At 47.8% G+C, this 22305-nt stretch overlaps 1 protein-coding gene across 1 annotated transcript in view; it reads right to left on the bottom strand.

Annotated features, from left to right (window-relative positions):
• Nucleotides 1–22305, bottom strand: part of CSMD1 (CUB and Sushi multiple domains 1) — a 3932590-nt gene that overhangs the window by 1429217 nt on the left and 2481068 nt on the right. Inside the window, exon 30 of the mRNA XM_086925641.1 lies at nucleotides 5340–5534. Within this exon, the coding sequence (XP_086781767.1) occupies nucleotides 5340–5534 (195 nt within the window). The remainder of the gene's footprint in view (nucleotides 1–5339; nucleotides 5535–22305) is intronic.

The raw sequence follows: 22305 nt of genomic DNA on the forward strand, positions 1-22305 counted from the left end.
TTCCCACCATCACCCTAACCCCAGCTGGAATGACATTCTTGCCAGGGCTAGAATGCATTCCCAGTCTACCCTTGTGTGCCACCCACAAAAGTAGCCCTTCAAACATGTCTCAGGCCTCAGACTGCAGATCCTGTGTGTGCAGGTTAACTGCCAGCTGGACTTGGCATTTAAAACTGTTTGCCAAGCCTTAAACTCCCCTGTTACAACACACAGGTTACCCTTAAGGTTGACCCTGGGTAGCCCATAGGGCAGGGTGCTGTGTTAGTAATAGTTAGGCCATGCACTTTTACATTTTGCATTTTCTGGCAGTGTAAAACTTCTAAATGCATTTTTATTTACTATGAGGCATGCTCTTCTCATAGGTGAACATTGGAAATTCCTTAAAACATTTGAAAGCTGTAATTTCTAATTAGAAAGGATAAGCAGTGTAATGTTTTATATGTTTGGAATGGTAATGGCAAATCATCTTTAATGGTAAAGTTAGATTTGACATTACCATTTTAAAAATGTCAAACACCTCTGTGTACCTACAACCTGTCTCTAATACACGTCTGGGGTTGGTGATAGCTACACTTTCTGCATGCCTTCTAGACAGCCACAAACACAGGAAGATTAGGTATGTCTGAGTACCCATCTTCATTCTGATGGTTCTTCCTGGGCACGAAGAGAGAGAGGAACTAACATTTACACCTGATTAGGCTAGACCCTGTCCCCACAGAAAGAGTTGATTACCCACTACAGCTCGTATGGAGCCAGGGCTGAGGAGAAAGGGCTTTTTTGTACTTCAGTGACCCTTCTTTGAAGGCACACCCACGTCAAAGGCGCAACTTTGTATAAGTAAACGGTCCCTGACCCCATCAAATGAAACACTTCTGGGCCTACAACTGAACTAAAAAAAATGCTGTGCTGCATCAAGGGCTGGCACTTTGTTGGACTGCAAGGCTTGCTTTTCAGCTGTGCTGTCCTGTGTTGACCCTGCTAAGGGAGAGCTGAGGGAGAACTGAAGAGATATCCAATGGCTTAATGGTTAGCTTCCTGTTGCTTGAGACTCAGAGATATCAAAGTCTCTATCCGTGTTCCTGTGCCTGATTCACTGGAAGTGGACCCAGATACCTGCACCTTGGAAATGAATGCATCACCAGTCTACATGTAGCAGAAGTGGCGCATCAACCCTCTTGCAGGAGTAGGTTTGGCGCCTCACTCTCTGAACCAACACTTCTCCTTGAGAGCACGACACATCAAAACCGTGCATCACTTGCCACTGCTGTGTGAAAAAATAGAGAAATTGTCTGAACTGCATGGAGAAACCCAATGCATCGCACCCTCGTAGCCCATGCATCTCGGCTCAGCGCTTTGTCAATGGAACTGAAGCATTGCCATCACTGAGTAGAGAAGTTGGACACATCATCCAAACTGCAGGCTCAACATCAACACATTGGTACTGTAGCCTGGAAGAGACATTTCAAATTTCTAGTACAACTCTGCCATTTAAAACAATGGCAAATCCTCCACTGACTTTAACAATATATGTAACTTTCCCCAAAAAGAACGTATAAGGAGCCCTAAGACAGTGAGATATATGTTTTTAAGTAGGACATATACTTTTAATCTATCCTGACAGAAACACTTCCAAATAGTTGTTTTGCTATTGAAAAGATAGTAGCCCCATGTTCTAACACAGAGATTCCGGTTGACCCCTCTGCATGACTAAAGTCTGAATGGGACTACTAAAATGGCTCTTCAAGGTATCAAATTCATTCTGGCATTAAACTTGACTTAATGCCCAAGGCAAATTTAATGTCACTCTTAAGGGAAAGCAATTTTAAGAAAGTTGCCACTATGTAGCCTAATATTCTCAATGGCCTCACATGGTTGCTGACCACCAGAGAGATTTCTGCCTTCTTGGTATTGGTGTGAATGACTCCCAGACTTAGGAAAAATGGTAGCCTGCTACAGAGGGAAGAACTCACCCCTCCCGTTACAGGAAGACACTCATAGTATTGGCCCAAAAGGCAAGCTTTAAAGGTGAAGCTGACTTTAGTGGACAAATGGCTACCACACTCCTGGGGGGGTGCCCCTTTGTTCAGGTAGACAGGCCTGCAGCAGGAACAGAGATGGGAGACCAGTGTACAAACTGGTTTTCTCTTGGGCTACTGAGCTCCTAAGATCCATGGCAGGGTACACATGTCTTGGGAGTGGGCAGAATAGTGCACCCTTGGATTGCAAGACGTCACACATATCAGTGAGTTGTCACAGGGTTAGTGGGAGCCTGGTAACCCATTAGCTAATGATTGCATCATCCGCCCAGTGCACTTACTGGGTAAACGCTTGGCACACCTGCCACCATAAGCCTCAGATAATGATGGAACTGGAGAAGGACCGAAGGACTTCCCAGCTGGCCCCTGTACTAGGCAAAGAGAGAATGCTCTGTCTGCTGGACTTCACCTGCTGAACCTTGGGCTAGTGAAGAGATGACGGTGCCTGTGGCTCCTGGCTTGAAAGAAAGTCCCTCCTGTCATTAGTCCCAATTAGGCCTAGAGGAAAACACTGCCATTTTTACATGTCCACTAGTTTCTTCCTAAAGTTGCCTTCACACATTTGCAACCATGACTGTGTGGATTACATTCTACGAAAATATACTTGCTTACAAACCAGCTTGGCAAGAAAATTATCCTGATAACTTGACACATCATGTACAGGGTTAATACATACATATTTTGTGCACATGTGATTATTTGTTTTGTACATATGGAGACAAAGCTATCTATAACATGGTGACCTGACCAAGATCACGGACCAAGGCAGGAGATTTGGCAGAGGAGCACTTTGCTGACATTTGCAAGGTCTCTACATGCTGATGCTTCAGCCCATCAGCCTGCTTATACCTCTACGAGGGGTGTCCATCTAATGACCATGATTGGTACCTACATTCTTTCCCTTAAGGTATGGGGGTTGGATCATCCAGCATGGGGATTCTTGGCAGAACACATAAACACGCCCTATACACTTAAGTTAGAGGACATATAGTAGTATGCCAGATCTGTATATTGTTTTATATGCTTGCATATATACATTGTTTATCTTGAGAATGGACATTTTCATTCTCTTCACTGTCCTATTAGTTCTGATAACTTTCATTTGCTTCTATCTATTGATCATTGCAGTACAGAATGCACACTAATGAACAACAATGTGTGGAAGAAATACACTTGATACCTCAAATGGATTTTTCTGCCAGAATATAGCACCAGGAAGCAGACATCTAACTGCATTCAGAGGCAGTTCCATCAACTGCCCGGAGGTATAGGAATAACCCTAAGCTGTTTAAAGCGACAGTAACAGAGCTACTACAAAATGTTGAAGATCAGGCATTGTCCTATGTCGATGACATATATCTGATAGATGATATCCCCATGGAACACTTGACAAGAGTAGATTGCATAATTCTAGGATTTCCTACATGGGTTACAAATTCAGTGTTAAAAAGGTGCCACATCATTGTACTTCTTCTGGAATATGAGCTGTCAAGTGAAGACAAAAGCCTTGAGACACACTTTGCAGAGAAAGTTGGACTGCTTCAACCTTCAATGACTTTGAAAAGACTACAATCCATATTGGGATTCCTTCATATTGGCGTACCATACATCCATGCTATGCAGAAGGAGTTAAATCATTCTATGACTTGATACGTCCAGACTTCTCAAGCATGCATTGGGCACTGGAACACACACAAATTGTACATTCCGTACAAGCTGACATGATCGCTTTCCAACATTTACACACACGTCTGAACACAACAAACCTGGTGATCTGTGTCATCGCGAGGGCATCAGGATACACTTTTCAAGGAAGGTGACACAGAACTAATTGCATATAAATCTAATTTCTTCACTAAAGCCAAAATGTGTTTTGCACCTACTAAGAACATCTGACAGCAGTGCAGACTGCTGTGGTGAGAGAGTGAGCACTGGCTCCAGGTAAACGCATAATTACTGTGACCCTGGTGCTGACCTTAGAAGCTGTCCTCCAAGCAAGCATTCCAATCATTAAAGATTTACATCTGATGGATAAAATGGAATACTTCATTCACTGTAACAGATGTAGACTTTAGATTTGATTCTGCACTACATACACAAGTTTTTCTACAGTACAAACAAAAATCTCCTCTGTCTAATGAAATCATGCCTCTAGATTACAATGATTACATCCTATATACTGATAGTTCTGTTATGCTGTAGGAACTAATGGCCTCATCTGCAAGAAAATGACTCAGCATGGTGTGGAAAGCCATTTAGGTGTGCTGTGCTGCTTCGTTTTCATAGCACATGGATGCGTCGTATTAACAACAATACCATGCATCCCTAAGCTTTCCCCTGCGCTGGTGCAAAATTGGCTGCCATGCATCAGCGCAGGCACCCGTGAGTCATTTTGCAAGGGTGCCAAGGCTGCGGGATGATTGTTTTTGTGCAGGAAGGGACACCTTTCTGCACAAAAACAAGCATTAATAGCAAAGTGCAGCGCACATAGGAAAAGGAAAAAACGAGGAGTAATTAAAATATTTCTCCTCAATGCACCTTTCTTTCGCCTCGGTGCAGGATTCTAATGCAGTCACAGTTTTACAAAATGTTGTAAATCTGGGAATCTGTCAAGTTCCTTGGATGTTGCGTGAGTAATGCGCAGAGAAAGGCGTAAAAGGGGCCCATAATTACAAGGCCGTGAAAAGTCACGCAGGGAGACTTTGCAAAGCCCTTTGCACCGCTGGAGCATCAAAGGTCTGCCAAAGGGCCTTCCATCCAGTAAGCCCTGCACTATCCATGGTTGCATGAAACATCTTTTTCTGTGGTGTCTGTTGATTTGAATCATCATTAAGGCCATGGATGGCATTGGATTAAAATACAAAATATATTTTGTTAAGTGGTATTTCACTTATGTTTTCCCTGCAAACATTGTAGAGGTGGGCTAATGGCTTTGGAGGATGTGTGTTGTAAATATTTTAAGCTGTGTTCATTTTCATTTTTGGAAAATGCTCTATTCCCACTATTAACATCAACAACTACATTCTAAGACAACCGTATACTCGGATGCATCACTTCCCATTTAAGGCTATTCATTCATCCCTTAAAGCCAGTGGTCACTCGAAAGCCGTCATTAAACACCTGGCTGCCTTCTTAGTAAAAGGAAGGATAGAAGAGTTAATGATTTTGGACCTGGATTCGTTGCTCGAGCACCTGCGTTTAAGCTCTTAATTGCAGCTGGAAGGTGATGTCACGGGCTATATAAACGCACACTTCAATGCGTTCCTGCTCCTCAAAACAGTTAGCTGTTAAAGGGATACATACCATTACATGAAGGCAAGGCCCTGTTCCAAGCAGGCTTTCCATCTGCGCCGATCACGCATGTTATTGTTGACGGCTCAATAATCCTGTATCCTGAATCGCACTGATAGGTTACAGTGGAGCCAAGTTTGAAATCGGTCCCAATCCGTGTTCCATTCATGATGCTTCCAGGATCGAAGCAGGCTTCTCGTGGTTTCTCTGTTATGACAAAATTAACAGTTCTCAATACAGCAACAATTTTCAATGCATGCTAGCTGCAGGTCGTCAATTCACATACAAGGATTTGAATCGCACCATTAGTCAAAGTTTTATTTGAAGGTTTGTAAGCACATTATTTGGTTTATCTTCCTTCGCAGACGTACAAAAACATCACTGAATCACCGCTATGTTCAAAGGAGATAAAGAAAGATGGAGCATAGAAGTAAAAGCATAAAGATGAACATTGTTTATGATAACTCTTAATGGATGAAAGGCCATCGATTAAAAATTGCGCAGATTGGGAATAGAAATATGTTCGCCCTTTCCACTGCTCGTATCAGATATTTTGAATGAAAAATGTAAGCGCTCAAGAAAGCAAATCACTATCAATGTAAACACAATTGCATTTTTTATTTCAACCAGGTTAGAAAAAAGGAAAACAATATATCATGAATACATTTCCACAAAAGTTGACCTTTCAAAAAAGGAAATAATTGTTTATGCGAGAAAGAAGAATTTTGTATTGACTTTCTTTCGATGCAGATTCAGCCATTGTAAAAAGACAGTGTTTTTGGACATTTCGTTACACACCTCTCTAAAGATGGGAGCGAGCCTCCATTGCATTTTAAGGCTTCGTTTGCTAATGATACAATAGCAATACTGTAAACGTACAGCAAAAGACTACCAGAAAATATATATTTTTCATGTGCCAAAATCTAAGATTTAAAAAGACAAACAATAAGAATGCGGCCCACTTTTCATTTGGAAAGGGGAGACCACTCGGTCCCCCCAAACGTATGGATGGGTGCCCCGATCCCCCGGGAAACCATTGTGGGCGGGTGGGCGTGTCCCAGCTGGTATGCCCGAAGCGGCGTGGCCAGAACACGCTCCTCCCGCCCAGAAGAGGTTGTCCTAAACACCCGCCCGGAAGTCCGTGCACTGATGGGCGTGCTTGAGGCGGGGCCCGCCCTCCCGCAGCTGGATAAAAGCGCGGGAATCCAACGAAGCTTCCTCTTGTTCCTGCGCTCTGAAGGCTGCACCACTCGTCGCTCGAGAGCCCTCAAGGGAACAAAGCTGCACTTTTTTGAGAACTTGTAATCGGTGTTTTTCTCTTTCAGGCATCAAGGCGTAGCTGGAAATCGGGTCGCTTCTGTGAGACAGGTCATGCGGATCAAACACAGACATGCCTGGCAAGAAGTCCGGAAAGAGCTCCGAGATGGAAAGAATGCTGCGCACATTGGTGAACCAAGTGGCGGTGATGGACCGAAAATTCGGTAAAGTAGACCGCCTAGATTGCGGCTTGGAGGCCCTCAGGAAACAGGTTGAGGCCCAGAGTGCCCCCTCGGGACGACCTAACATGGTCATAGGACCGGCTTTGCCGAACGTCAACCCAGGGGAGAAGGGTAAGAAGAGGAAGGGGAAAACGGGTCCTAGCGAGGCCCCAGTTCCGGTAGAGACTCCACCAATTCCAGTAGCGCCAGCGGCAAGCCCGGTACCGGGACCGGATGGGGGGTTGCCTATTCCTGTGGTTATCAAGCCGCTGGTGGATGACCAGATGCCCTCGGAATTAGCGCTTCAGTTAGCGGCAGTGTTACCGTGGCTAAAACAGGGAGCGGGGGGATTTCCGGCTGCGGGAGACCCAGCCGAAGAGGCCAGAATAATTATCGAGCAGTTGCGGCAGGCAAGGGATGCCGGGACAGCAAATGTGCCTTCTATTTCCCCGCAGGTGGCAAAGGTGGTCACGAGTGTCAACCAGGAGAAAGCAACGGACGCGGCTGGAAGCACGGCGGAAGCCGGTAAGAGATCGTTACCAATGGTGGGGGAGGGCGCGGTACCCTCAAGGTGAAAAAGTTTGGCTCAACATGTTCCCATGGCTACGAAAGAGATGGTGTAGGCCAACAAGTACATTAATATGTTTTCACTGTTGACTGATCATCAAGAGTTAGAGTATGCAAAGACCCAGAAGGATTTATAGCACCCCAGTGTATGGTGGGCCAAGATGGCGGAATTCAGGGTCGAGGAGACAATGATGATCTGGATCAGGGCCTTTTCTATCTTTGTGGCGATTATCGCATAGCGGACACCAGATGTGTTGAGTGACTTGGCATGTTATCAGAGCAGGATCACGAACTTCCATGCGAAGTATGGAGGTGATGAATGGAAAGGCTATGATATGGCGTTTAGAAAAGCGAAGGAGTTTAAAGAGGCCTTGACATGGGATTGTCTGGATACAGTATCATGGCATGCACAGCTTTTGCCAGGATCAGCGAGTGTTTCAGGGCCGAGCACGAACGGCTCTGGGGTATTCCCTCAGAGACAGTCACAGCCCTTTCGTGCGAACGCTGGGGGGGAGTCCCAGCCTAGATCGGGCAGGAACGGAAGCAGGCGAGGGGTGTGTTGGGGCTTCAATAAAGGCACATGTAACAGGCCCCATGGAACGTGTAGGTTCCGGCACGCATGCTCGGGCTGTGGAAACTCCTCACACCTGGAAACGAGTTGCCGATCTAAGGTCAATGGCACAGGAGGGAAGGGGGGGCCCAAGCAGGATTGATACGGTGCCCTGGAGGAAAACGTCTTCGCCCATAGATATCTTGGCTTTGACCCCTTGGCTAAACGGTTACCCTGATCATGCGTCCGCCGGGACTCTGAGGGATGGCTTCTCAAATGGCTTCAGGATCCCGGCGGGCAATTTTCGTGGGAGCACTTCCTGTAAAAATCAGCTGTCCATTCAACACAACCCAACAGTTGCAGCCAAAAAGATAGCGAAAGAGGTTAGCTTGGGGCGAGTGGCAGGACCATTTGGCGACCCACCAGTGGCTGATTTTGTGTGTTCCCCATTAGGAGTGGTTCCGAAGAAGGACCCGGGGGAGTATAGACTCATTCACAATCTATCGGCCCCGAGGGGGGCTTCAAAACGAGGCGATTGCCCCCGAGGTATGCTCAGTAAAGTATGCATCGTTCGATGACGCAGTAGTACTGTTGAATCGCCTGGGCCCCGGTGCATTGTTAGCTAAATCAGACTTTGAATCTGCATTCAGGTTGCTCCCAGTACATCCTCAAGACCAGCGCCTGCTGGGTTTCACGTTTCAAGGGAAATATTACATGGATATGTGCATGCCAATGGGTTGTTCAATTTCGTGTGCCTATTTTGAAATGTTTAGCTCGTTTTTGGAATGGGTGTTCACGAAGGCCACAGGGCACAAACATGTGATGCGTTATGTTGATGATTTCCTCTTTCTTGGCCCAGCGGGCACTCGGGACTGCGCGCGGGCATTGCAGGAATTCTGCGTGCTCATGCGGGGTTTCGGGGTTCCGTTGGCGCCAGGTAAGACGGTAGGGCCGACTACCTCCCTCGAGTTTCTGGGTATAGAACTAGACTCGGAGGAGGGGTGCTTCCGTTTGCCGACGGAGAAGGTTGCCAAGTTTAGGGCTTCCCTGTTACAGTGTCTCCGGACGGACAAAGTGACCCTGCACCAGTTGCAACAGACAGTGGGTCAGCTTAACTTTGCATTGAGAGTGATACCGATGGCTCGCCCTTTCTCTCGATCCATTGCGCAATCCATGGTGGGCCTTAGGGAAGGGCACCACCACACAAGACTGTCGTCAGAGGTTCGCCGGGATATGCTCATTTGGCTGGCATTCCTGGCGGACTTCAACGGCCGGGTAGTATGGAGCAAACCCCCAGCCTCGTCGGTGGAGCTCTGCTTATGGACCGACTCGGCGGGCAGCGTGGGGTTTGGTGCAATCTTCGGAAACGGGTGGTCGGCACAAACATGGCCGGCGTGGTGGCGAACAAGCGGCCTGATGAGTAACATTGGTTTCCTGGAACTATTCCCCATCTGGGTGGCTCTGGTGGCATGGCCAGAAGACTTTAGGGACCGCTCGGTGGTATTTTGGTCAGATAACATGACAGTGGTTGAGTGCATTAACCAGCAGGCAGCACGCTGCAAATTGATCTTACGACTGTTGAAAGAGATTGTATTGCGATGCATGAGATTGAATGTACAGTTCAGGGCAAAACATGTGCCGGGTGTACTGAATAATGCGGCTGATGCGCTCTCTCGTTCCAAAATGCAGGCTTTCAGGGATTGTCTACCCTCAGCCGAGCTAGTGGCGGCACCTTTCCCCGAAGCACTATGGCAGATCGGTGCCCCGGACTACAAAACCTCGTGGCAGCCAGTTTAGGCCATAGGCCCCTCCCAGGGGGAGACGGCTATATGCCCCTCCAACGAATTTCCCGGGGGCCGGATATCCGCTCCGGCGGAAGAGAGTGTGGGGAAGGAGGGGAGTCCACGCAGTCCTTCTTACGGATACCTCACACACGAACTCAGACGACCTTAAGATGGCGTCGAGTGAAAGGGGGCCCCCACGACAAGGGAAGTTAAAATTGGCGGCGAGGGTAAAGACCTCTGCGCATGCGCCACTCACACCGTGAGGGCGGGAAGTTGGTGATAGGGATCTGACACCGGTTAAGACCTTGCCGTTGGCCCTTAATGTTAGGTTGTACAAATTCAAATGTAATGCATTTATCAGGATGCTAGACTCGGCTAGGAAACCTTTGTATTAGAGATTTGTTAAGGTTAGCCTGAAAAACCTGTCTTCATCAAGATGTAATTGAAGTTGAATTTGTGCATGATTCATGAAACGTTTTAATTTAAAGTTTTACATTTTGTTTCATATTTTAATAAATACGGCCGGGGGGATCGTGAGGCCACCCCGCCTTCCAAAAGTTCAAATCGGTGTCTGTCTCCTCCCATGGGGAATTGGTGTTGGGAGGGGTGGCGGGCATCCCGGCCCATATAAAAAAATTGCATCACCAAGCAATCGACTCTCGAGTCTTTCTTCTGTAAACCATTTTCTATGGCACAGTTGTTACCCAATTGAGTAACGCAGTGAGCGTTTGCATAATCAGCCCTTGTATCGTTTATCTTTCAGCAGTCTGGTATTTTGGAGTCTGAAGGCATGATTCACCAAAGTAAACCTATACTTCTTTGTAAGTTTATGATTTTTTGCGATTCACAAAGCCATTATAGGAGTAGTATCTTTACCTCTGCCTAAATTTTTATGTGCGGAGACTCCGCAGTCGTACACATACTACTCATAACACTGCTTTGAGAATTGCAAACAATCGTACACTTACAGAAAACTGTAATTTTACCTTTGTGAATCTGGCCCAAGGAGTATTGTACTAAGACATTTTTACTAATTCGCATTTAGCTTTATCATAAGATACGCATTGCATAAATGGATTTTGTGTTGAATGGAGTTGAGCACGATTTTACAAACAAAACTTTGTGCATAAATTATCATTGATGTGCTCAAACGATTTTCCATTTACCATACTGACTTAGTTATGTCTGTTCTTATACAATCGCCCACGTCCTACATAAATCATGTAAAAACTAAACTGATTGATTCACTAATCTTTCTGAACTATCTATATCTGCTTTGATTGCCTGTCATTAGATGGTCGAGAAAGAGTGGCAATTTCAGACCTAAATACACCAAATATGCCACACATATCACCTGTTGCTGTGAATCCAATTCGTATTGCATATCCTTGTACTTCACCTTGACACTGTGACTCAGTGCATAAAAATATACAGTATTATATGATTTACTTTAAGAGTTTGTTTTGCGATACTTCTTGGAAAAATATATTTATGACTTTGTAAAAAGTGCCCTCACCCACAATTTGTTGCTTTCTTCTCTATCGGGCTTTACAGATTGACAAAGTGTGTTTTGGGATGGGCTATTCCACTCTAGTGGGAGGGCTTTGCTTTTTGTTTTCTTTTTTAATGGGATCTGGCTTTTCAACATTCATCATCTTTCAGTTTGAATAAACTAATTCAGGTGAGCTGTCTGCATTCTTATTCACATTATACCGTTGCAAATTCTGTAACATCAGATAAGTAGGCACCTAGTAGGAGCACAATTAAAGTAACCTATGCCAATTTTATTTTTATCATTTATTTCTTTTTATTGATAATATTGTGCCACTAATTTAAAAAAATGTGTTTGTCAGTGGGAATTATATGATCGATCTCACGAATAAGATGACCAAGTAAATGTTACTCGAAGAATCGGTATATGAATTTTGAAAGCAGTTAAACAGTCTTAACATTAAGAGGGTTATTTATGTAATGATTTGGTCAACCTTGAATTATTGATGAGAATTTGTGGTTTATTTGTTGTATCAGCTTTTGATCACGCTGGTGCAGGTGTATATTCTTCAATTCATTGTTATTGTCAAATTTGTAGTAGGAGAGTATATCTTCACCTTCAGGTGCTCTGCTAGATACCGTACAATACTGTGAATTGCTATCTATCTTTTTTATGTTTCTTTTTCTTTTTTTCACTCACTTTTCAACTCCTTGTTGTCGCGTGTCGCTGTGATGCAAGCAACGTTGTGGGAGCCATGGACGTGATACCATGGTTGAGCAGCTGCAAGGAGTGAGACGAATCCTCTCAGACCAGCTATAAACAGTTCTGACCAGTTCTGCCAGGTGACCCACACAGGCGGGACACTGCGGCTGCGAGGAGGAGCAAGAGGGTGCCAGTGGATAGAGGCCCCTGGCAGGGCTCTGGCCTGTCTTTCAGCGGTCCTGCGACCACACAGACCACTGACAAGCAGCTGTGAAGAAGTGAGGAGGTTCCTTGAGACTCCGATCAGGACTAGGACCGGTTTGGTCCAGTGAGTGTTTGGTGCGGTGAGGCGCGGGCGTGCGCTTTGGCTTCCGCTGCTTTTCCCACACCCCTATTTCCCTGCTGCCCTCTGCCAGTTACCACCTGTGATTGCCCCTTAGTTTGTTTGACCAGGGCATATAAGGGCATACAAGTGGCATACAAGCTTGTGAGCCAGCAAGGCCCTGAAAAGAGATGAGGAAAAAAGGCGAAGAAGCAGCCAGTGGCTAAAATTAGAAATTCGGACGGCGGAAGTAGGGTTTCTGCCCTTTGCCCTGGCCCTGGCCCTTGCCCTAAATAGCCCACATCTAGTTTCTGCTTATTGTTGGCTGTTGTACAGAGGGATAACATTCAAGATTAAAGTTTCAAGACCAACAGAGGCCAAAAGGAGTTGAAGGCAGTGTGCACTTGAGCATTGTGCGCTTCGGAAGTGAGGCAGGTGAGGAAAGGAGGCTTTGAGGTTGTGAGAAGTAAAGGTGCTAAGGCACAAGGCAGCACCCACAGTGAGCAGAGGCAGCCATATTTAGGTTGGTGTGCTTGTTTATATGTGAGGCTCCACCACACTGTAAGTCCACCCTGGCTTTTGGTCTAGCCCTGGAGTTGACTAATCCTCACAAACTCTTTGCTTTAATTGTCTGGAACTGTCTACAATTTGTTTGCAAACTTGGAGTGGGTCTCAAGCATGCTTGTTTCTGTTCCATGAGGTATAAAGCAGTGGATATCTACTAGGGAAGATAAGGTGGCGCATATTGTCCAGACTCTCTCCACCTCGGAAGGCCCTTGGAAAGATGGGGGCAATTTGGCTGGCTCTATAATTGGTCACATTTACCACCCTGTAAGATTTCTTTGAGATTTGGTGTTTGGTTGGTAGGTGGAGGAGGACTGAGCTCGAGTTGTTGCTCGAGCTGGTGTCAAGCTGGTCATTGAGCCCTGGGGTGGCTAAGGGGTGTGGTAGCATTAGTGACTCCGGCTGTAAGGTAAAGCCCATTTCTGCAGACATGGTCTGTCTAGAATTGGGCGGGGCTTGCAGTATTTCCCCCAATTATGAACCATTCTACACCATTCTCTTCACGTTTTCCATCTTCTTATTGTTTCACTTCAATCTCCTTCAGGCAGAATTATGATGGCAAGAAAGTCAAATCTTGTAGAGGACTCTCCACCAAATTGTGCCCAAAAAAAAATCTAACCCTCTAGGAAAGAGAGTGACTCATCTGGATGTCCTTAAAGAGAGTGCGAAAATACCAGCGCATTTTCAAAAATTATCTGAAGTAATTTCCATCTTCAGCTGAGTGGCGTAGTCAACGATGAATGTAAAGCTGAAAGCTGATGAAAGTAATTGGACTTGGCCGATAGAGGACTTGTGAGAGTCTCATATCACAAACCTTCTAAAAGATCAACAGGAACAAGTGACTCATCTAGAGCTGAAAACAGAACACCTTTTAGGGATTGTCCACAAGTTTGCAATACTAAACGGGCTCCAGCTGCCCCACCAGCCTTACATGTCTCTCAGTCTTCTATTGCACCGAATTACACTTTACCGGATATCTCACCATTTAAACCAGATCTGGTGATGGTAAACCAGGGATTGGAACCACTGCCCACAACGCCTACGCAGCAGAAGACGTCTTTGGAAATGTTTTCTAGTACCCCTAGTTTTACAACTCTTGCATTATCAAATATTTCATTGTTTCCTGCCATCTCACCCAATCTACCCAGACATTGCAAAGTCTTGAGAGTATTTTGTCTTCTATTTTATCTTTACTGGAGAAGTGCACTGATAACTCAGAACACATCCAAGATATTTTAACAGAATTACTTAAAGAATTCCCTGTAAAATTAGTAGGTGATGGCAGTTTGAGCAGGGTTAAAAGGCCCGTTCCTGGCTTCAGAAAGGTTGGTGTTCAAGTGGAGGGTCCCATGCTTAACCGCCAATTGAAGGACAATTGTTGTGATCTGTCGGTGGACTTATCCCATGTGCAATCCCTTTTTAAAGAACATGATCTCTCACTCCTTGAGGTCACCAATAAAGAGGTGGTATGATCTGGTCCTGTCTCTGAGTTAGGGAAAAGTGGTGACGTTATCCTAATCTTTTAAAAATCTGCAAGGGTTCGATGAACCCCTAATATAGAATAATCTGCTCCTAAGCCTAGCAAAAGAAAGGACAAATTAAAAGGAAAAAGGTGAAATATGAAGGTTAAATAAGAGAAGTATAAGAAGGTTTAAATACCCCACAGTGGAGTTGCAACCTAAGGTCCTGGTTGCTCAGTAATTATCAGATAAGGGCACTGTTGTGGACCTTTATGGGTCAGTTCCTACATCGTTGGCCTTCAATCCAACTGAATCAGTAATGGAAAATTATGACATTGGGTATAAGCCTGTGCCATTGGCCCAAAACATACCAGTTCCCATGCTTGGTAAGGGCATATTTCCCAGGATGGTTGGAACTGAATGCCTTAGGCCAGAGGCTGATCAAAGGTGGAGCAAAGGCTTTGTAATCAACCCCTCTGAGGAAATTGATTGGGCCATCCAATTGCTAGATGTTTCTGCTGACCCTGATACAGAATGTGCCCTAAACAGATCTTGCATGCTATCTCTTTTTAAACCAATCTCTCAGTTGGCCAAAATATTCTCTAAATATATTTCCCTGGTTGTTTTTCCCAAAGCCAGTACTATAGCCCTCTCTTTGCCATTTGTATTGGCCCATTTCTATTCCAGGATAATAGCAGATGAAGTTCTGAATTCACTGGATGAGTTTAGGAGGTCAGGCTTTGATATTTAGCAATCATTTACTCCATGGCTGATTTCATTAGAGAGTTGCCAACCCATGAGAAAATACAGAAGGTGCATATTGAAACACAATACATCCGCTTAATCATGTTCCTCAGTAGTGGTTGGGGGTGCCATGAGGCTGCTGGTTCTCAGTGACAGGGAGCAACATGTTTACCAACCTCAAAGAACTATCAGGACAACATGATAGCTAATCGAATCGGCCTGGCTGGTACAATTAATGAAAAAAGGCGATTTCAAGGCCTACGGTTCATTTGATATAATGGAATATTGCTGGTCTGAAAAGAAACCTGGATTCTCTGTTGTTTGTCATAGGATGTTAGAAATGTTATTTCCTGTTGGCTAAGGCTTGCACCAAAGCCAGGCAGAAACCACCACTCTAGTAAGGGCAAGGGAGTTACACACTGAAGATAACCCCTGCTCACCCCCTTGGTAGCTTAGCACAAGCAGTCAGGCATATCTCAGAGGCAATGTGTAAAGCGTTTGCACAACACACACACACACAGCAGCAACACACTAGGCAAACCACAAAAGAAACTCCACACAAGGTTATATAAAAAAATATCCTTTGTATTATCATAAACACATTAGAAACATAATCACACATTTACCCTGTGCCACCTGGCACGGGCAATTTTCACTGGGGATTATATACAGAACCAGGCCAATCGGGCCATAGTCAGAAGCATCAGAATGCGAATATAAAACACAACCAGTAACTACTGGTACAATAGGACCTAAGCATTATCACATTAGCATTAGACCCCATTCTAAAATATCATAACATGACATTAGGCAATAAATTGCATTAGGCCAAAACCTTATTAGCAGAGAGACCCTCCTAAGCATAAACGCATTACGCATTAGGCCTCATCAGCATAGACACATTATGCAATAACTTCATGAGCATAAACATCATTAGAGGCATAAACCAGGGTGCATAAATCACATATGGCACATAATACATTGCGGCAGGAACTCAGCAGTGCACCGTAGTAACACCGCTACCAGGTGCATACACCACCTTAGGGCCTTGCGCCCTTCCATCATCCTATCTATGACCCCAGGCCACCTGGCGATTTCAGAGGACTCAATTGCCCTATGTCCAGCAAAGTCAGTTCTTGTGGCTGCCAATGCAGCAACATCACAAAGTGCACCATTGCCCAAATCTAAATGGTGCAGCTGAGGCTAATTGCCGTGCAGCTGGGATCATCACTTGCATTCACTGTGCCCTCCTGTCCCACTCAGGGACTCTATCAAAAGAAATGTGGCCAATTGAGCACAGGCCCCTCGGGCCCTCGGGAGCATCCCAGGCTCCAAGCACCAACAATGTGCCCCGGGGGAGCCCCCTCTCCTTGACACTCAATACATATCTTGCCCACATGATGCACTCAGGTCCCCCACTGGGACCTGCAGAACCAATCCTACCCATTGGTGCAGTTGTCCACTACCTAGCGGGGCAACTGGGACCATATCTGCATAGAGGCCCGTCACCCTGGAGCCCTCTGGGCCCCCACAGGGCCTTTAAATAAACTTGCCCACATGTTGGAGAAGCACAGGCTCTTGAAACAAGCATGCCCAACGTTGGAACGGCCCGCAACAACAGGTCCGCTCCGGAAAATAGGCACTGTGCCTTCACTAGCACCACACTGCAAATCTTGAGCCCCCACTCAGCGGAACTCCATGAGCGGCTTCACTCGGCCTCCTTCCAGCACTCGGGACAGGCATCACTTCTCCCATGCGGCGGGGGCAGGCACCGACAATGTGTCTCGAGCCCCCTCCGCCTCAATCTCCACGGGCTGCTGGACGCGGGGCTCTCGGGAGCCACGCCCACCCACAGCAGCTCTGCCCCTTACTGCCGAGACCTCTCTCCTTGGTGCAATGCGGAAGTGGAGCCCTTGAGGCTCCAAGACATGGGCAGGCCCCGCCTAACTGCAAGCGGACCCGCCTGGCTGCTGCGTCGCTGCGCATTCACGGCATCCGATTCCCTTTCCTCCTCCTCCTCTCGGTGCCATGCGGGGTGGGCGCCCGCTATAAAAATAACATGGAAGCGGGGTGGACACCCACTCTCCAAAAATTAGCACCTAGGAGGAGGCAAAAAGCGGGGTAGCCATCCACTCCATTTAACAAGCATAAAGCGGGGTGGGCTCCTGTTCGCGTACGAGGAATGCGGGGTGGGCTCCCACTCCTCTTGGCATCAAGGGGGAATCCCTACGGTGGGGATTCCCTCACAGAGGGCTGCAGCTCAGCGTTGCGCAGCCAATGCTTTCCTCCTTGTGGGGAAATAGAGCTACAGCGCTTCTCTCATCAACAAAGAGCAAAGCGCTGTTTAAAAAAAAAAGCAAAGCGCTCCCAGGATGCAGGCTGCAGCAAAGATCCTGCATTTGAAAGCCTAAGTCCAGAAGAAGTTTCTCTAGGTCCAGGGGCACAGCTGGGTCCAGGGAGGCCAGCACGCAGGACCCTCCAGCAGGGATGTAAGCCACCATGGTTGTTCCTCCTGTGCCCCAGCAGCAGCAAGCCCCTCAGCAAGTCAGGAACAAGAACAATTTCATGGGGTCACAACCCCTATATTTATACATACATTTCCTTTGTCTTAGGTGCTGGGCATGGGAGAACCAGAGGCAACTGGTTCAGGGGGGTTTGGAGCACTTTGTTTTTCAAGCTCCTCTTCCCCTTTGTCAGGTGGGGCTAGGTGATCAGACACACCACAGGGGGGCGGAGCCAGCATTGTACAGGGCAGGCACAATCCCATTCAGAGTCAGGGGATTACCCCTTCCACTACTTCCAGCACAAATGTCCCATTCAGCTTAGAACTGACTCACTCTGCCCTCCTGCAGCCACACATACTTCCCAGCCTCTGTCACTCACAAGCCAGACATGCAATTCACATCAGGCAGGCAGACACATAGCACACAGAAATGCCAACTTCTAAAAGTGGCATTTCTCCCATAGTCATAATAAATCTGAGCACACCATTGCGCAGCATTTATTCACACTTTCCATACATACTAGACTTGACCACATTGCTCCTCTCATAACAGAAATTACCACTGGCACACCTTATCAGGGAATCCCCCTTGCATTCCTATGGGGGGCAGGCCAACCTTACCTCTGTAACACAGAGAGCGCACGCACTTTACAGTGGACCACAGTGCTAAAGTGCTCAGCGGCCTAAAATCACCAACACCAGGCTACAGAAAAAGGCTAGGAGAATGCAGAAAGTTTCGAGGTGAACCTGCCAAAAGGGCCAAGTCCAACAGATGATACCAATGTTATAATTCTAGCTCTGCAAGAGACCTGGGAATTGGATGAAGACTTGATGAGCACCTATAGAGTTTTTAGCATTAGAGCAGTCAAGGGGCAATTTGGACGCCCTGCGAGGGGTCTACCCTCTGTTATCTGTAAAATATGAAATTGTTAGGAACATTATATTTAAGGAATATACAATTTTTTGACAATGTCAGTTTTTAGCCGGTCACTGAAAAAACTGGATAAAAGGGGGAAAAATGGTGGTCCTGATCTAATATTAATTACAGCATTGGAATGTTGGGAACGTCATTGAAAACAATAGAGTGCTCTGGGCTTCTAATGACTGGTAGAAGCCCTGAGCTCCAACATTCCAGTGTTGTTGTTCACAGCTGTTGCTGTGATCAAAGTTCTCACCGAGCTTGAGGGAATTTAAATCCCCTTGGGCTCCGTTAGGCCTTTGCTTTATTTGCTAGCACATTCTGCCGTCTAGTGATGGATTGTTCTAATATATTTATTTTATTATTTAAAGGATTTATAAAGCGTGCAGCCACCCAATAGGGTTTCCCAGCGCTGAAGCGGGACAAGCGAGAGAGGGGTTCAGTTGGCATTAGGTATGACTAAAGAGAAGGGTCTTTTGATTTTTCAGAAAGCAAGGAGAGATTGACAATTCCTGAGTTCTAGCGGAAGGGAAATTCATAGTTTACGTCACAGGATGGAAAACAAACGGCCTCCCATGTGAGACAGCCATACTCTAGGAACGGAGAAAAAAGAAAGATTGGCCGATCTTAGGTTGCAAGAGGGTTGGTAAGACTTGACAAGATTGAGAATGTATACGGGGGCCAGGTCGTGCTTCACTCTAAACATGTAGCAGAGGGCCTTAAACTCGATACGCTTACTAACCCTAAGCCAGTGAAGTTGACGGAGCAGAGAGGAAGTAGAGGCGTGCCAAGACACCTAAAAAGTAGGCGGGCTGCCGCATTCTGAATGAGCTGGAGATGATGTACAGAGGTCTTGTCGGCATCCAGATACAGTACATTACCATAATCAAGTCTGGAGATCACCTGGTCCTGCAGAACTTTCCAATAACATCTAGTCTTATAGCCTTCCGTAGCTGGGCTATACTGGCATTAAAGTCCCCCTTGTTAAAGGCCTCGGCTTTGGTTAGGGCCTTTAATGGTCGGTATAGCCAGGAAAAGCAGGCTCTAAAGCTATATTATTCCATACTTCGCCAGAAAAAAGGCAGGAAAAACAGCTCAATGAGTTGGCAGCTCTAATAGACAATCAATCGATCAATCAATCACGGCATATGTATAGCGCACTACTCACCCGGGAGGGTCTCAAGGCGCTGGGGGAGGGGTAAGTTACTGCTCGAACAGCCAGGTCTTCGGCTGCTTCCTGAAGGAGAGATGGTCTTGGGTTCGCCGAAGGTGGGTGGGGAGGGAGTTCCAAGTCTTGGCTGCCAGGTAGGAGAAGGATCTTCCTCCGGCGGTGGCTCTGCGGATGCGTGGTACGGTGGCGAGTGCGTGGCTGGTCGATCGTAGCTGGCAGGTGGGCGTGTAGAAGGTCATGCGGTCGTTGAGGTACTTGGGGCCCAGGTCGTGGAGAGCCTTGTGTGCGTGGGTGAGGAGTCTGAACGTGATTCTCTTGCTGACGGGGAGCCAGTGTAGGACTCTCAGGTGTCCGGTGATGTGGCTGTGTCGGGGGATGTCGAGGATGAGCAGGGTGTTGAAGCACAAGGATGAGACGGCGTTGACTTGTCTGGTCATCGATAGGGAGGAGCCCAGGATGAAGCCCAAGTTGCGTACGTGGACCGTTGGTTTGGGAGCGGTGCCCAGGGCCGGGGGCCACCAGGAGTCTTCCCAGGCGGAGGGTGATGATCCCAGGATGAGGACTTCCATCTTGTCTGAGTTCAGTTTAAGGCGGCTGTTCCTCATCCAGTCGGCGACGTCTTTCATCCCTTCGTGTAGGTTGGCTCTGGTGGTGGTGCGGTCGTTGGTGAGGGAGAGGATGAGCTGGGTGTCGTCGGCGTAGGAGATGATGTTGAGGTTGTGCTGGTGTGCGATGGCTGCGAGGGGGCTCATGTAGACGTTGAAGAGGGTTGGGCTGAGTGAAGATCCACGGATGGAGGCGGACTCTCTGGGTTCTTCCGGTGAGGAACAAGATGATCCACACCAGCCCTTTCTCTCGGATTCCGATGTTGCTGAGGCGCTTCACTAGGGTGTGGTGGCAGACGGTGTCGATTGCCGCAGAGAGGTCCAGGAGGATGAGGGCCGCTGTTTCCCCGATGACGATCAGGGTTCTGATGTCGTCGGTGGCTGCGATCAGGGCGGTCTCGGTGCTGTGGTTGGCCCGAAACCCAGACTGCGAGGGGTCGAGGGATTCGTTCGTCTCAAGGAAGGCGGCAAGCTGTTTGTTGACGGTCTTCTCGATGACTTTGGCTGGAAAAGGAAGGAGCGAGATGGGACGGTAGTTCTTGAGGTCGGTGGGGTCCGCCGTTGGTTTCTTCAGGAGGGCGGTCAGCTCGGTGTGCTTCCAGCTCTCCGGGAAGGTGGAGGTGTGGAAGGAGGAGTTGATGGTGTCTCGGAGATGGGGTGCGATGGTGGCGTCTGCTTTGTTGAAGACGTGGTGTGGGCACGGGTCGGTTGGTGATCCGGAGTGGATGGAGTTCATCGTGTGGGTGGTGTCTTCGGTACTGATCGGGGTCCAGTTGCAGAGGGTGGTGGTGGCGGGTGTTTGTGCGGTGGTAGGGTGCGTGGTCTGTGCGTCGAAGCTGTTGTGTATGTCGGCAATCTTGCAGTGGAAGAACGAGGCGAGTGAGTTGCAGAGATCTTGCGAGGGAGTGATGTTGTTGTTTCCGGCGCTGGGGTTGGAGACCTCTTTGATGATGCCGAAGAGTTCCTTACTGTCGTGGGTGTTGTTGTCCAGTCCTTCTTTGAGAGCCGTCTTCTTGGTGGCGCGGATCAGCTGATGGTGTTTGCGGATGGCGTGCTTGAGGGCGGTCCTGTTGTCTGTGGTGTGGTCGAGCCGCCAGGCTTTCTCGAGGGTGCGGCAGTTCTTCTTGGATTCCTTGAGTTTGTCGGTGAACCAGGGGGGTTTCTTGCTGCCGGGTCTGCTGGGAGGGTTCTTTAGTGGTGCGAGGTCATCGGTGCAGGCGGTCAGCCACTTGGTGAGGTTGCTGGCTGCTTCATTGGGGTCCGTTGAGCTGGTGGGAGTGTTCTGGCTGAGGGAGGCGGTGAGCTGCTCGGCGGTGATCCAGCTTCGGCGGGGGACCTGTTGCGGGTGGTGGTGGGTCGTAGTTCTTTTGAAGCTGAAGTGGACGCAGCTGTGGTCGGTCCAGTGGAGTCCGGTGGCGTGGCTGAAGGAGATGTGCTTGCTGGATGAGAAGACAGGGTCAAGCGTGTGGCCGGCGTAGTGGGTGGGGGTGTTCACCAGTTGCTTGAGTCCGAGGTTGGCGAGGTTGTCCAGCAGGGCGGTGGTGTTTTTGTCGTTGTTGTCCTCCAGGTGAAAGTTGAGGTCTCCTAGGAGGATGTAGTCGGCGGAGGGAAGGGCGTGCGGGCTGATGAAGTCTGCGATGTCTTCGCTGAATTGTGTGCGTGGTCCCAGTGGTCTGTAGATGAGGGTGCCGCGGAGGGTGGTCTTGGGGTCAAGGTGTATCTGGAAGTGCAGGTGTTCGGCGGCGGCAAAGGTTTCGTAGGAGTTAGTTGAGATGCGGATGGTGTTCTTGTGTACGATGGCAATGCCTGCTCCCGTCTGGTTGATGCGGTCCTTCTGGGTGATCTTGTATCCGTCCGGGATGGCTAAGGTGATGTCGGGGCGCTGAGGAGGCGTTCATCCAGGTTTCAGTGAGGAAGGCGACGTCCGGTGCTGTCGTGTCGAGCAGGTCCCAGAGTTCCACAGCGTGCCTGTGGATGGAGCGGGTGTTGAGCAGGATGCACTTCAGGTGGTTGCTGCTGGTGCTGAGCTTGGCGGGGGCGGTGCAGGTCCGGTAGCAGGAGAAACGGCAGGCTTTGCAGGCGAAGGGTCCGTGGGTGCATCTCGGGTGGCTCGGTAG

The sequence above is a fragment of the Lissotriton vulgaris genome, chromosome 6 (genome assembly GCF_964263255.1).
Source record: "Lissotriton vulgaris chromosome 6, aLisVul1.2, whole genome shotgun sequence".
Lineage (NCBI taxonomy): Eukaryota > Metazoa > Chordata > Amphibia > Caudata > Salamandridae > Lissotriton > Lissotriton vulgaris.